The 15,013-nt window shown below is 44.1% G+C and overlaps 1 protein-coding gene across 3 annotated transcripts in view; it reads left to right on the plus strand.

The window, feature by feature from the left end:
• Window positions 1-15,013, plus strand: part of pot1 (protection of telomeres 1 homolog) — a 68,823-nt gene that overhangs the window by 26,321 nt on the left and 27,489 nt on the right. For 2 of the 3 annotated variants that reach the window (XM_030054641.1, XM_030054643.1), the window contains exons 7-10: window positions 1-50; window positions 2,042-2,172; window positions 3,197-3,490; window positions 7,343-7,498. The exon at window positions 1-50 is cut by the window's left edge and continues 77 nt beyond it. In XM_030054641.1, coding sequence (XP_029910501.1) covers window positions 1-50; window positions 2,042-2,172; window positions 3,197-3,490; window positions 7,343-7,498 — 631 coding nt within the window. The remainder of the gene's footprint in view (window positions 51-2,041; window positions 2,173-3,196; window positions 3,491-7,342; window positions 7,499-15,013) is intronic. The other variant, XM_030054642.1, reaches the window with a different exon arrangement.

The following is a 15,013-nucleotide window of genomic DNA, read 5'->3' on the forward strand; positions in this document are numbered from 1 at the left end:
GTACGGAGTGGTCGTCTTCTTCAAGCAGCCGTTCAGGACCAGAGGCACAGGTCAGATCCACCAGAGCCTCCGCCGGTACACACTCAGAGCCTGTCCTCAGCCCGAGAGGCCAAAGACAGCTTTGAAACAATGAACTGACATGACTTTAGAAAAATGGTCTGGGTGCATCACTGGAAAAGAAAAGAAAATATGGGAAGCCTCCTTTCAGCTGTTTATTTGTTCAGGTCCAAATGTTCTGTAATGTTGTAATTGTGCAGGGAGAGGCAGAAAGCCCAGCTGGCTTATTTGAAGCCTCCACCTAAATAATGTAATGTAGTGCCTACTGATTCAGCTGAACAAGATGCACAGCTCTCAGTCTGGTGTTTTGTTACCAAACTGTGTGTTAATGGTTCGGATGGACAGGGAGAACAGCCAGCACGCTGAAAAAAAAAAAAAAAAAACAGAATCAGCTGTCTGGAGCGAGCTGGCAGGCAGCAGGTTTTCTCTGCTCAGCTTTCAGGCTCCATCAGCGTCAGCACCGTCCGTCCTGTCCAACACACACACACACACACACACACACACACACACACACACACACACACACACGCCACAAAACCTGGAAAAAAATCACAGGATTTTAAAACAGTGTTTTCCAGGCCTGGAGAGCTCGTGGGAAATGAAAAAAGGAAACCATTTTTGGAAATATTGATGGTAAAGCCTCCTTGTCTGTAGGTAAAATTGCAGCACTGATAAATATTATCTGTTGTAATGTAGTTTACACTGTAACATTCAGAAACCACACAGCTGATGATTGGCTGTGGAAAGCAAAACGTTTCCCCGCTTATATTAGGGACTATTTTCCCTGGAGGAGGAAGAGGAGGTGGAGGAGGAGGAGGAGGAGGAGGAGGAGGAGGAGGAGGAGGGAGCGTTTCAGTGTGAAAAAGTCCTGAAAAGCCAACAGTGCTGCTGCTTTTAGGAAAACTCATGTGGAGGACTTTATTGGGCTGATGGAAAACTGGAGTGAAGAAAGTGTGAAGGCTCTGAAAGTTCATGTTCATATCGTAGTGGAATGAATGGAGGAAAGGGAGGAGGAGTGATGTGGCAGCTCTGAAAGCCCACTGCTCGCTTTATAGTCCAGTCATTTTATGAAAAAACCTAGGACAAACTGCAAGAGAAGCAAACTCAACTGATTTTGTATCCTCAGTTTGTCCTGAGTGAGGGGGAAAAAGTCCCAAGGAATCCCATTGGTGGAAAGTTTTGAAAATCACCTATTTATGACCACATATTACCAAAAAACACTGTTTTTAACACACAGGGGAAAGGGTTTCAACATTTGACTTTCAGATATCACTATAAAAATTCACAAGTTGATTACACACACAAAGACAAGAAAAAAAGTCAATTACAAGTTCTTTGAATTATTCTGTTTACACATGCATATCACACATGATCTGATTTGATATGCGCTAATAAGGAATATAAGGAATAAATGCCAGAAGAGACATTTAAACAGTGAATTAAAAAGTTACTATATATATATATTACCTTTTTAATTCACTGTTATATAGTAACCTTTTAAACATCTGTTCTGGCATTTATTCCTTATATTCCTTATTAGCGCATATCAAATCAGATAATGTGTGATATGCATGTGTAAACAGAATAATTCAAAGAACTTGTAATTGACTTTTTTTCTTGTCTTTGTGTGTGTCATCACCTTGTGAATTTCTATAGTGATATCTGAAAGTAAAATGTGTGTGTTTAAAAACCCCTGTGTGTTAAAAACAGTGTTTTTTTGGTATTATATGGTCATAAATAGGTGATTTTCAAAACTTTCCACCAATGGGATTCCTTGGGACTTTTTCCCCTCACTCAGGACAAACTGAGGATATAAAATCAGATGAGTTTGCTTCTCTTGCAATTTGTCCTGGGTTGAACCCAATTTTGGCCTAAAGTTACTGGACTTGGGAGGAGATCAGAGGAACGTTCTGGAGGGGAAACTCTGAACATGCAGAGATTTTGATTCTTGGAGGATCTGACCACAGGACGTTCCTTTTCACAGATTTGTGCTCCTCTCTGAAGATCACCGACCAGTCCAACAAGAAGGTCTGCTGCACCATCTTCTGCAGCAAGCTGGAGGACCATCCCAAGATCTTCCAGGTGGGAGACATCATCCGCATGCACAGAGTCAAGGTACAGTTGACCTCAGCTTATAACAACAGCTTTTACCTCCTCACATGCTTTTGTGTTTGTCTGGATGCTGAAGATCTCAGGCAGAACAGGACAGTAAGCTTTATTTTTACTTGTGGTCTCTCTGTTTTTCCTGTAAATTTGTTCTGTGAGCTTGATCTTTTGTTTCGTTAGAATTGGAAAGCACTTTGCAAGCACATTTCAAAAAATGTCATACTAGTTTAGAATAATAGCATTTATAACTGGGTGTCCTTTTGAATCGCACTATATAATTAACATTTACATGGGCATTTAGCCGAGATGCTGAAGTAACTGATTCATCGTTTTTATAATTCCTTGCATTACTTTCTTTGTAAGTTTGGATGCTGATGAGCAGCTTGCTGACAGTACAGTTTGTTTTTTGTCTCCCTGTCATGAAACATCAGACAGGAGGAACCATTACAGAGATCCTCCTGCATGCGTTTCATCTCTCGTCTGTGCTGGGTTAGGCTCTCTTTCATGTTGTACAGCTGAACCACGTCAGTGTGTTACAACGTGCAGTACGTCTAAACCATTTCCTGAACCCGTCAGCGGCTAAAAATCAACACATAGAGCTGAACCAATCAATCATCCGGTGTGGAGTCCCAGTGGGTTCACCTGTGGGGACGTTCAAGAATCTACAGACGAGTCCAGTTGCTCTTGATGTGTGTGTGTGTGTGTGTGTGTGTGTGTTCGTGTGTGTGTGTGTGTGTGTGTGTGTGTGTTCGTGTGTGTGTGGAGAACCATGAGCTGGATGACTGAGAACCTCCACAGACGGCTGAAAATAAAGCGAAACATGACTTTAACAAGTGAATGAAAGCCGTGCTCAGCGTCAGCGTGAGAGTTTCCATACCAGCAAACAGCTGTTCAGACCATCTTCAGGAACCTGTAGCTGCATTTTGATTGGAGATTATGTGATATAGTTACAGATGTTAGTCAATATGTGGAGAAATCTGACAAATCCAAAGTCCAAACTAAGTGATGATGTGAGGCTCCTCTCTCTCTGCAGACCAGGCTGTACAACGACTCCATCGCTCTGGTCAACACGTTCGGGTTCTCTGCAGTGACGTTTGACGGGACAGTAGGGGGCGACGTGGAGCCTCGGACCTCCAGCCGCAACATCCACTTCGACGAGGAGGACCGTCGGGTCGTGGAGGAGCTTCGCTCCTGGGCCGCCGCCCAGACACTCCTGCCTCCGGTTCCCAGAATCCCCCTGTCCGCCGTGCAGCCCAAAGTGTACTTCGACCTGACCTGCCAGCTGCTGTCCAAGGCGTCCATCGACTCGACCTGCACGCTGCTGAGGGTACGACACGCCCCGCTGACCTCAGCTAGCTTAGCACATCTGCGGTCTGACACACACTGACGGCCTGGATGTTTGTTCAACCCGCCTGTCCGGCCTGAGCGGTCAGAGAAAGGCCGGCAGATTGATGCCTGCAGCTGTTTTCCCGTACAAACGTAAATTTGGCAGCGGGTTGGATTACGGTTAAATTGTCTTGTTTCACCGTTTCAAACTGTAACAGAACAGAATAGGAATGTTTGTCTTCCGCTTAACAATCCGTTAAGAAGCGGGTTAAAAAAAAAAAAAAAGCAAAAGTGTTAAAAAAGGACATAAAACAAAGCAAATAAAATTAGAAAACACCCAGCAGAGCGCACACCTTCGCGTCGTAACGCAGAGGTCACGACCTCCGGCTCCACATGTGGGATGCTGATCAGACCCTCGGCCACATCGCAGCGTGGAAATACTTTTCAGCAAAGTAAATTAATTTGTTTCTTCATGTGGTTTCCTTTCCAAAATGTTAACTGAGCAGCTGCAGAGAGATATTTCCCAGGACGACAGACATTTTTTTCACTGCAGATAAAAATAAAACAACAGAATGTATTAGGCATGAAGAAAAACGGACAATTAAAACAGAGGAGAAAAAACAGATGGGGAAAACAGAAGTAGAGGAGCACATGATGACCTCGTCCGCCCACGTCTCAGCTGTTCCTCTCTTCCTCCTCCTCCTCTTCCTCCTCCTCTTCCTCTCCCAGCTCGGGACGGCTCCTCGGCTCCCCCTGCTGGCCACAGCCCTGCAGGACGCTTCGTATGAAGACGCTTTTTTCCAAAGCGATGTTCATACGAGGTTTTTATACACCTCAAGCCAAGAGGTTTCATTTGCACTTAACTGATGATAATATTAATAATAATAATAATAATAATAATAATAATAATAATGATTCTGATCATGATGATCAACTATTTGTGTAGCACCTTTCAAAACACAGTTACAAAGTGCATCACAACAGCATAATAAAAGGCTGAATCCAGTAAAATGACCCCAGTTTTGAACTGGGGTCATTGAAATAATCAAATGATGAAAATAATCAAACAGTTCAGCAGATTGTTAGACTTACACAGTAAGGAATTAATCAAGTAAAAGCTCATTCCACCGTGTGGAGAAACGTTTGACTTGATTAATAAAAGAAAAGCAAACAGGAGCGATTTCCGGCTCGTTTCAGGTTAGAAACTCACCTGCAGAGGCCGGAGACGCCGGCAGACCAGCCGATGTGTTCGAGGCTTGACCTGATCAGCTCGTGACGTGTGGTGACAGCGCAGTGTGTGCTGGGAAATAACCACCAACAGGGCAAGATGTCAGTGTTTTCACTGCACACACACACACACACACACACACACACACACATCACTCTGCACGTCCACCTGTTGGGAAGATTTTTTTCCCACCAGTTGTTGGACATGATTTTTTCAGACAGTGTGAAATTACCGGAACACATAATTCAGTTTTGCGTTAGATTAATAACCCAACAGGCTTTCTGCTGCTTCGCTGCACAGCTTTTACAGAACATTTTTAAAAGCCCCACCCAACTTTTGTGTTGTTTTGCTGGTTTATGTTTAAAGCTCCATCCCAGTGATTTTCTCCATGTTGAGAGGTTCCTCTCCTTCACGTTCCTCTGCTCTCCTCCCAGAGCGAGCAGTGGGCTTTCAGAGCTGCCACATCACTCCTCCTCCCTTTCCTCCATTCATTCCACTACGATATGAACATGAACTTTCAGAGCCTTCACACTTTCTTCACTCCAGTTTTCCATCAGCCCAATAAAGTCCTCCACATGAGTTTTCCTAAAAGCAGCAGCTCTGTTGGCTTTTCAGGACTTTTTCACACTGAAACGCTCCCTCCTCCTCCTCCTCCTCCTCCTCCTCCTCCGCCAGGGAAAATAGTCCCTGGGAATAACCCCTGGAATGGAGCTTTAAATATAAAAGAAAGAACTTAAATTCTGATTCACTTTGCTTTTTTCGAGACAAACCAAACTGAAAAATGAGAGCTTCCTGTAGATGTAGGAGATGGAGAGAGTTTCTATGGTCTAGTTATATAGTCTGTGTGGAGAGGCTGATTTCTAAATAAAGTCATGAAGACAAAAGCAGGTTTTTGCGGCGTCGCAGCGTGCCAGCAAGAATCTTCACAACAAAATCTGGAAGCAAACGGAGTCGGAGGCGTCCAACAAAGACGCTGAAATCGACTCAGCCTGTTGAAAAGACTTCAAACACATTTTATTTCTCTTATCGTGCAGGTAGAAAAACACAGGTCCTGCTGCATGACTCAGCTCTCAACACCTGAAGAGTACACACACACACACACACACACACACACACACACACACCTCAGGGAATGCAACTTCATTTGAATATTCCATATATTTCACCTCGTCGTGTGTGTTTGTTCGAGGTCGTGAATGTGTGTGTCGCCGCCTGCTGCAGGCTTGATAACCTCCGTGTTGAGGCGTTCAGCGGGACACACACACACACACACACACACACACACACAGAGCAGCCCGCGGCCTGTTTTTTTTTTTTTTTCCTTACAAATAGCTCTTATTCATTTGTTCTTTTTTGTTCTTGTTGTGATCTGGTGTTTTTTTCCCTCTTTATCGTCTTTCTGCCTCAGGTGATGTGTTCTTGTTGTAGCTGTCATTGTGACTTTTTCCCTCCATTGACGCTCCCTGTGTTCAGTCTTAATCCATCTTATTCAGCGTGGGAAATTAACTTTTTAGTCCGCTGGGCAGAGTGTCAGCAGCCTGCGCCGTCTTACCTGCCGCCGCTGCTTCTCCGAGCAGAGACGACGGCTGGGCGCCTGCCAGAGGAAGTGTTAGAGCAGATAAATTTAACAGGATTTGGCTGTGACTGCTGGTCACACGCCAGCCTTGACTCATTTCTGTGTTTAGCTGCTCCGAGCCAGCTGCGAGTGTGTGTGTGTGTGTGTGTGTGTGTGTGTGTGTGTGTGTGTGTGTGTGAGAAGGTGTTTGAGCACAGAAATGATCAGCCCATATTGGCCTGTCACAGGTTTATCTGAATTGGCACACAGGACGCCCTATGAAAAATTACTCAATAGTACATCGCCTATATAGAAATATATTTTGTTTATTTATTCATTTTTTTTTTTTTTAATTATTGGGCATTCTGATTTTATACACTTTGCCCAGACATATTTCTGTAGGAAGTTCAAAACTAGGAACATTAGCAAAATGGCGTTTTAGGTCATTTTAATGGAAGTGTTTTTCCTTTCACCAAATAGTTTTTGCAGGTTGTGGCGCTCAGCAGCAGCAGCGGCTCGCTCTCTGATGCTCAGTCACACAGAACACACTCTTATCTCACCTGGGTAAAAGTGGAAGACAGATTAGAACGGAGTCTCCTAATTTCATACAGGAATATTTGTGGACCGTCTTTACTCAAGAATCGGATTTTGTCAGAAAAGACGTGATGAGGCAGGTTATGAGGGTCGTGTTCCAGTGCCTCCAGCTAAAACCACGGCTGTGAAGAACACAGTTTTATTTATTTATTTATTTATTTTTTTTTTGTCTCTCAGTGGAATAAATAATCTACTATATTTTATTACTTGGGCGACACGCTAAATATTTCATTTCTTCTATTTGGTTTAATGAAATTTAAGCATTTACCAGTTATGGTTATAGATGCAGCTGTTAGTAAGTAATATTAGTATGTGTGTGTGCAAACAGTGCCTGTGTCTTGGCATCAGGTTGTGCTTAACTGCTTGATGTGTATTGGATGTGTGTAGCGTGAGTGCTGCCTAACGTTGTGCGTGGTTACTCGGTGCTCGGCGGGCTGTGCTGACTCGTGCTCACGTTGTTGTTTCCGTCCTGGCAGGTTTGGGACGGGACCCGATGTCCTCACCCTCTGCTGAAGGTGGCGGTGGAGCCGGGCATCTCCGAGGGAACCTACTCCATCGCCAAGGAGCGGCAGAACCTCGTCGCCAACGTCCTGGTCTACGACAACCACGTGGAGCTCGCCAGGCAGCTGAAGGTCAGAGTTCAGAGGTCACAGAGTTCACCTGATCCAACCAGCCTGTAGCCCAGTATCACAACATGTGGGCTGTGACGGTCCCACAGAGCCAGGTGGGATCATGTAGCTTCTGCTGGCTCTCATAGACAGAAGCAGCTCAACTCAACTCAACTCAAACTTTATTTATAGAGCACATTTAAAACAACCGGGGTTGACCAAAGTGCTGTACAGATTAAAAGCAGCACAGATGATAGCAATAATTACAATAAATAAAATAAATACTAAAAATACAAAAATAAAATAAAATAAAATACTAAAAATACATAAACACAGTACTATAAAACAGAATAAAACAAATTAAAATTAAATTTAAAAATTTAATTTAGAAAAACTGACTTTTTACACATTTTTGACATTTCTTTTTTACATAGATTATTGTCCTTTTTCCCCATGTTATGTAAAGAAATCTGATGAATGTTTAATTGCTTGCGAAAGGAGTCTGACTGAGCATTTAAACACAAAAAGCCTCACCAGTCACACTGACTGATTAACCTGAGAATCAGAAACATGATCAGCAGATCAGTCACCACTGAAGACAACATTTAGCTGCAGTGTAACTTCATTCACATGCTGGATGAAGTCCATGCAGTTTAACTGTGACAGTGACAGCATCAAGTTCATACTTCAGTAACATACGCTTATAGCTTCCATCCTACCTGACTCTCCAGGTGTTTTTAGAGAAGAAAAGCACCTGCAGGTGATCAGCCGGCATGGGACTCCTGTGAATTTAACTTCCTTTTTTTTCCTGTCCTTTATCTAATGTACAGTACAGCTCTGACCTCCTTGCTTTTCTCTCTCTCTCTCTCTTTCTCTCTCTCTCTCTCTCTCTCTCTCTCTCTCTCTCTCTACAAAACACAAATACTGTCCGCTCCCTGCAGCCCACCCCCCCTCCCCTCCGCTTGAATAATAGCTGGGAATTTTCAAAAACACTGCAATCTGCCGTCGCCGTTTGCTCATTTCCATCTCATGCACTCTCTCCTCCCCGTCCTCTGGAATATATAATTTTCACTTTGATCCTCGCCGCTCCTCAGCCGTCCTCTCCATCAGCGGTGCAGAGAGGCCGTCATTAGCATACGGCTGTGCGGTCGTGGGACTTGTGCGGCGAGCGTCTTGTCGCCCACGCGGCGCCGCGTGTGGAGGATGTGCTGACCCCCCGCTCCGCCCGGATGGGACCACGCCGGGGTTTTACCTCTTCATTTACTGAGCATTTACATTTTGCGTCGTAGGCATTTGGTGGAGGCTGTTATCAGCGGCGGCGAGCGGGCGGCAGGTCGGGGTTTTAGTGCTCGAGCACATTTCGACAGGACAAATGGCTGCTGATGGGCGTCGACCCTGCGACCCCCCAGGACTCTCAGAACACCGCCTCACCCGCTCGTGCATCGAGGCATTCTCCATTTTCAGCGGCTAAATAGACCCTGTTTTATTAATGTGTCGCTCCTCAGCACAGCAGGAGTGTGTGAGGTGAAGTGTGTGTGTGTGTGTGTGTGTGTGTGTGAGTACAGGCAGAACGCAGAGGAGGTGGTGAAACTAAAACACAGTTCTAAAGTACAACACACACTCTTACACGGCTGAGGTCGCTCACTAAGAGCTGTGAGGAGCAATTTGACATTTTACAATCGGAGGGAATTCACTTGGTTCAAAACATGGAAAAAAGCAGATTAACAAAATAAGAAAAAATACTGGAATATTAGTAAAACATTACAAAAAGATTGCCAGAAAATTGGCACACACAAAAGATAAATAAAAAATAAGTTGTAATAAAACTATAAATGATAAATTATGCCGGATCAGTGTCAGATTTCTTGTGACGTTCACAAGCCTTTAACCCTTTTAAACCAAAACACACTCACTTGATTTCTGCCAAAAACATGGTAAGGTTTAATAAAATAGCAAAACAGAAAAAAAAATTAAATAAAAAAATAAAAAATACTGAAATATTGGTAAAGAAATTGAAAAAATTGCAAGAATATTACTGGAAAAATTGCACACACAGAAAACCCACCTGAACATGTAAGGCTTTAAAGCTGATGTGCAACTAAGCAAGAAATGCAAAAAATTACTAAAACGTTTCAAGAAAAAAAAAAAAAAAAAAACATCAAAAAAAATAACATAAAAAGAAATAAAGTGAGCATTGTTCAGAGGGTGAAATAAAGCATTTCAAAGTAAAAGCCTGCCCACAAGCTTCTAGGTTTCACAGGGTTAGGCTTGGAGAGAGGCTGTGGCACACACACACACACACACACACACACACACACTGTCCAGGTTCACACAGATAAACTGTTTGGAGTAAAGCAACCGTCCTCCCAGAAGCTAAAAGCTGATTTTTGTTTGGGAAGCATTAACAGTTTATGAAACAGTTTTGGGCGGCTGGAGCCTATCAGGAACTTACAAATGAAAATATTGTAGGTATCCAGGTATGTTGCTATTGCTCTTATTCAGAGCGACACTTTAACTTTAGATGGAGCCAATGTTCAGGAGGTCAGAGGGCCCAGACAGTATTCCTGTGATCCAGGAATAATCAGGTGAGAGAGAGGAGCTCCTGAAGGAATCACCCAGGAACAACATCCCTGTCAGCTCAGGGTCTTCAGAGCTTATTCTGCAGTAATCACTTTCTCGCTGTTCCACTTATTGTAGTTTTTGTTTGACTTTAACAAAGAAATGAGTTAACTCTCATGAAATATTGATCCAAAATGGTTTCATTTCAAGCTAAAGTAGTTTACAGTCAGAGCAATCGGTCCAGTCAGACCTGAGGATTTAGAAAAGCTGTGAGCGACCGGACCGACACCGGCAGCAAACAGCCTGAAACAACACAGCGAGGAGGAGTCTGACTCAGAAACAGCTGCTCTGTGTGTGTGTGTGTGTGTGTGTGTGTGTGTGTGTGTGTGCTGCTTTGCCATCTAATTCGGTGTACTCTGTGACCGACACGATGTGAGTCCGTGTTACAGACCAGGATATAGATGGATGTGCTTCCCTGACATACAGTCACACTGCAAATGTACTAACACACACACACACACACACACACACACACACACACACACACACAAAACAGCAGAAAGGGAGAGTTCAATCTCCTAAAGGCTTGAATGGATTTTTCCCAGCGCAGCATCTTTCATCACAGGAAGTTAGACTGTAAAGCCTTGTTCAGACTGGATTAGGTTCACATGAGGAGATATTAGCAGAGTTCTTCCTCTTTTTGTCTTCAGCCAACGTTCAGCTCTGATAATTAATCATCTAATTACCTGTGAACATTAAATAAGACACTATAAAGAGAGGTCAGGAAGACATAAAGTACATGTCAGCTTTAGGAAGTTTTGTTTTCCTTGTGTCCACAAAGCCACCAGTTTCAATGAAGGTATAGAATGTGAATGTAGAACAACACTTTGGCTTGTGAATTTATTTAGTCAGATATCCAAGTATGCATGATGATCTGTGCAATTTACACAGTCTCTTCTTATGGCCAGAAACTTAATATAGTAATATTATTACAAGTCAACATGCCTGAAGTACTGGAAGTCTTTACTGTCAGTGAATTAAACCACAGTCACACACACACACACACACACACACACACACACACACAAAGAGGAGACAGCGACAACATCAGTGTCGATGTATTTAAATTCCAGCAGTAAATACACACCTGGTCTGTGTGGGTGATCTGTATGGATCAGACTGTGGAGCCCCGTGATGCTGAAAGTGACAGAGGACGAGAGAACCGGCTGGAAACCACAAGGTCATTTGTCCCTCCACTGTCCCTCCTGCAGGCAACCAAACCCTGTAATAACAACAGATAAACACCATGCTGCTGAAAGTGACTCCTCCTGACCTGCAGACCATCAGACTCCATGTGGGAGGGGCTGCTTCTACCTGAAACACAGGACGCTGTGTGCACAATGTGTTTGGGTGAATGGATGATCGACCCCTGGCCCGTCTCAGTGCCGTTCGTCAACCTGAACCTGAACCCGAACCTGCCTCGGACCCTGAACCTCGGACCCTGAACCTGCCTCGGACCCTGAACCTCGGACCCTGAACCTGCCTCAGATACCAAACCGGCCTCGGACTCTGAACCTCGGACCCTGAACCTGCCTCAGATCGCAAACCTGCCTCGGACCCTGAACCTCGGACCCTGAACCTGCCTCAGATCGCAAACCTGCCTCGGACTCTGAACCTCAGACCCTGAACCTGCCTCAGATCCCAAACCGGCCTTGGACCCTGGACCTGAACCTACCTTGAATCCTGAACCCGCGTCAGATCCTGAACATACCTCGGATCCTGAACTTCCCTCATACCCTTAAACCTGCTTCAGACCGTGAACCTCAGACGCTGAGCCTCAGACTCTGAATCTGCCTTGGATCCTGAACCTGCCTCAGGCCTCTGTGTGTTTGAACGATGGCGGGTTGCGATGCTTGGCGTCACAGGAGCTGTTTAAGTCCACCAACCCTCTGAGCGTCATCTCTCTGTGTGTCGACGGCGGCGCTCAGGTGTTCCTGTGTGTCAGCAGGTGTCGTGTGCTACAGGCCTGCCAGCTGCTCTCAGCTGCTCAGCTCTGTGCTCTGAAGGCCACAGCATATGGCAACCTACCGGCTGTTTTTGCTTTTGGACATTTCTGCTGTATTTGAATAGGCACAGTGGCCAGAGCCAGACACAGAGGACGACATGCAGCAAAGGACCCAACCTGGAATCAAACAAATCCAGTTGCTGTGATGCAGAATCACACCCGTTCCATGTGAGTGCATGGAAAGATGGATAAAATAACATAAAATGGATGATGCATAAAGATAACATGAAGTTCACTGTCCATGTGATGCAAACACAAAAACACAAGAGCTTAGGGAACCTGCTTTGACCAGAGACTTTTTGGTGAAGAGGAGCTTTATGAAGTGAGCAGAGAACATGGGAACGATCTTATTGTTTACCTCATTCACAGAAAGCTTGTCCAAGTTGATTTGCCCTGATTAATTCTCTTAATTAGCCTTGTTTGACATGATTGACTGTCAGCTGCTGTTCAGTGTCCTCTGATGTAACTCAGCGGGGATTATTTTACTGTTTCAACAGCTCTTCATTTGGTCCTCAAATCTGCAAATCGGCACTTGACCCCGGAGGCTTAAACCGGCTCTTTGCAGAAAAAACAAAGCCGGTTCATTATACACAACTAACACGCATATCCCACACTGTAAACAAGCCTAAACAAATTCATTTTGCCTGGAAATGGTTGAATTAATGAGTTTGAAGTTTCCCTCTGAGTAAGGTCAAGTCCCACTTTACATATCAGGCTGCATCAGTCCTGCATTTGCACTACAAACAAATATGTTTTGGATAGTAGAGTCAAACTGTCGGCTTCTAAGTGTCTCAGCTGGCTAGTTAACATTTCTGCTGACATCCCTCTCGTTGCTCCATCCACACCAATCCCATTCAGAGTCCAGATATAATTCAGATGCGATCAGAGTCCACGGTTCATCATTCAGCAGCCAAGACCTCCTCTCCTGCAATCATGTTCACATGATTACCTTACTTTCTGCCCGTCCTTACGTTCAGCCCTGAAGTCTGACATAACAAGTGGGCTGGGTGATATAGTGTTAGAACAATATCACAATATTTCAGGCTAATTTGGAGTGAAGATATCAGTAAAAGAAATAATAATAATAATAACAGGAAGGGATGGGGTAGACTACTGAAAATATTTGAAAAAATACATTAGCCTGTCTTTTCTTATTTCACCATTTTAATTCTAGTGAGTTCTCCACCTAATTTAGTGTTTTTACCCTGCTCACCTTGCTTTCCCCTCAGTGCTGATCAGCAATAAAACAATATGAATGACTTCAATTTCCAAATCACAAGAGGCTGCAAGTATTTGCACATAATCAGCTGGTGCTGAGCCCAGTTTTTGGCCTTCCAATTAACTTGCACTTGGTGAAAACACAACTCAGTATTTTAAACACAGTCAATCTTAAGCAACAACAAACTGGTTTATTATTAAAAAAAAGTTTCTTGTTAAAAAGTGAAATATTGAGAAATCTATCTCTATACAGTATGGTCGTTTTATAGTGCAGTTGCAGTATTCAGCAAAATAAGCAGCACAATATATTTTTGTCAGTATTGTTCCTGGAGGAGTGCACTGGGGACTAAATCCATCACCACCTGTAATTACCTCGCTGCTTTTCTCCCTCCGATTTAAATTACCCTGATCTTTGGCAATTTGAAACGTAGCCCTGAAACGGAGAAGCAAACTCAGGGACGGAGAAGATGCTCAGGTTGATTTAAAAGTTATTCAGAGCCTGAACGCTGTCGACTCTCTGTCACGATGCTTTAATGCTGCGTCTCGTCGGGAATCGATGCGGCTCCTCTCTCTCTCTCTGTGGCCCGGCAGGTTCTCCCTTGGACAGGCGGCACTCCGAGGTTTCAGATGTACAAACTGCCTCCTCGCTGTGCTTTCAGAAAGCCGTGTTTCAGTTCAGGTCCTCACGCCTACGCCCCCCACATGTGATGACAGCTGGTTGTCAGGAGGATTTTACACAATTACCAGCCCTAATCTGCACCTACAACAGCGAACGAGAAGAAGGCGTTTAGGATCCTAAATCAATTCAAAAGCTTCAGAACTAAATATCTAATGAGGTAAAACACTGTGGAGAAAAGGCTTCATCTGAGAATTAATTACACCGAAGGTCGGGGTGAAATGGGGCTCAGAAGGGTGTATCACGGGTGAAATGGCCCTTTGATAGCATTTCTATGACAGGAGACACTTAACGCCTGTCAATCGGTTCCACACACACACACACACACACACACATACACAGAGAGAGAGAGAGAGAGAGAGAGAGAGAGAGAAAGGGAGAGGCTCCCCACAGAAGACGAGCATGAATAGGAATATTTCCCCCAATTACCAGCCTCCTCTGGTGAATCATCGGGGATATTGTGTGAAATCAACTGAGGCATTTCTGTAGAGACGAGGGAGGAGAGGAGAGAAGGAGCCGATCAGGATAAAAGGAGAGAGAAGAGAGGAGGAGGGGGAGGAGGGGGGAGAAGGAGGGGGAGGAGGAGGAGGAGCTCCAGTCGACGTTGCTTTCTCTTCTGTTGTGGATTCCCTTGGCTTCACACACACACACACAGACACACACACACAGACACAATTGTGATGGGAACAAATCAACAGTGAGCCCCACCCCCCCATATCTCTCTCTCTGTATGTATGTATATATATGTACTATTAATATATTTAGTTTCTCCCTCCCTTTGTATCTCTTAAGTCTGTTTTTAGATGGATGTAGATTATTTGGATTATATTGTTTATATAGGTTATTAAAGGCTATCATACACCCATGTGTACACCACACACACACATACACACACACATGTATTCAGATTTTTTTTTAGAAATGTAGGTCCTTGAAAATACTCGATTTTTTTTTTTTTATTAAAAAATATAGCACCAGAATTCATCGATTCCCCTCAGCCTTCTGGATCTCCCTCCATCCC

Source organism: Myripristis murdjan, chromosome 6, assembly GCF_902150065.1.
Source record: "Myripristis murdjan chromosome 6, fMyrMur1.1, whole genome shotgun sequence".
Classification (NCBI taxonomy): Eukaryota; Metazoa; Chordata; class Actinopteri; order Holocentriformes; family Holocentridae; genus Myripristis; species Myripristis murdjan.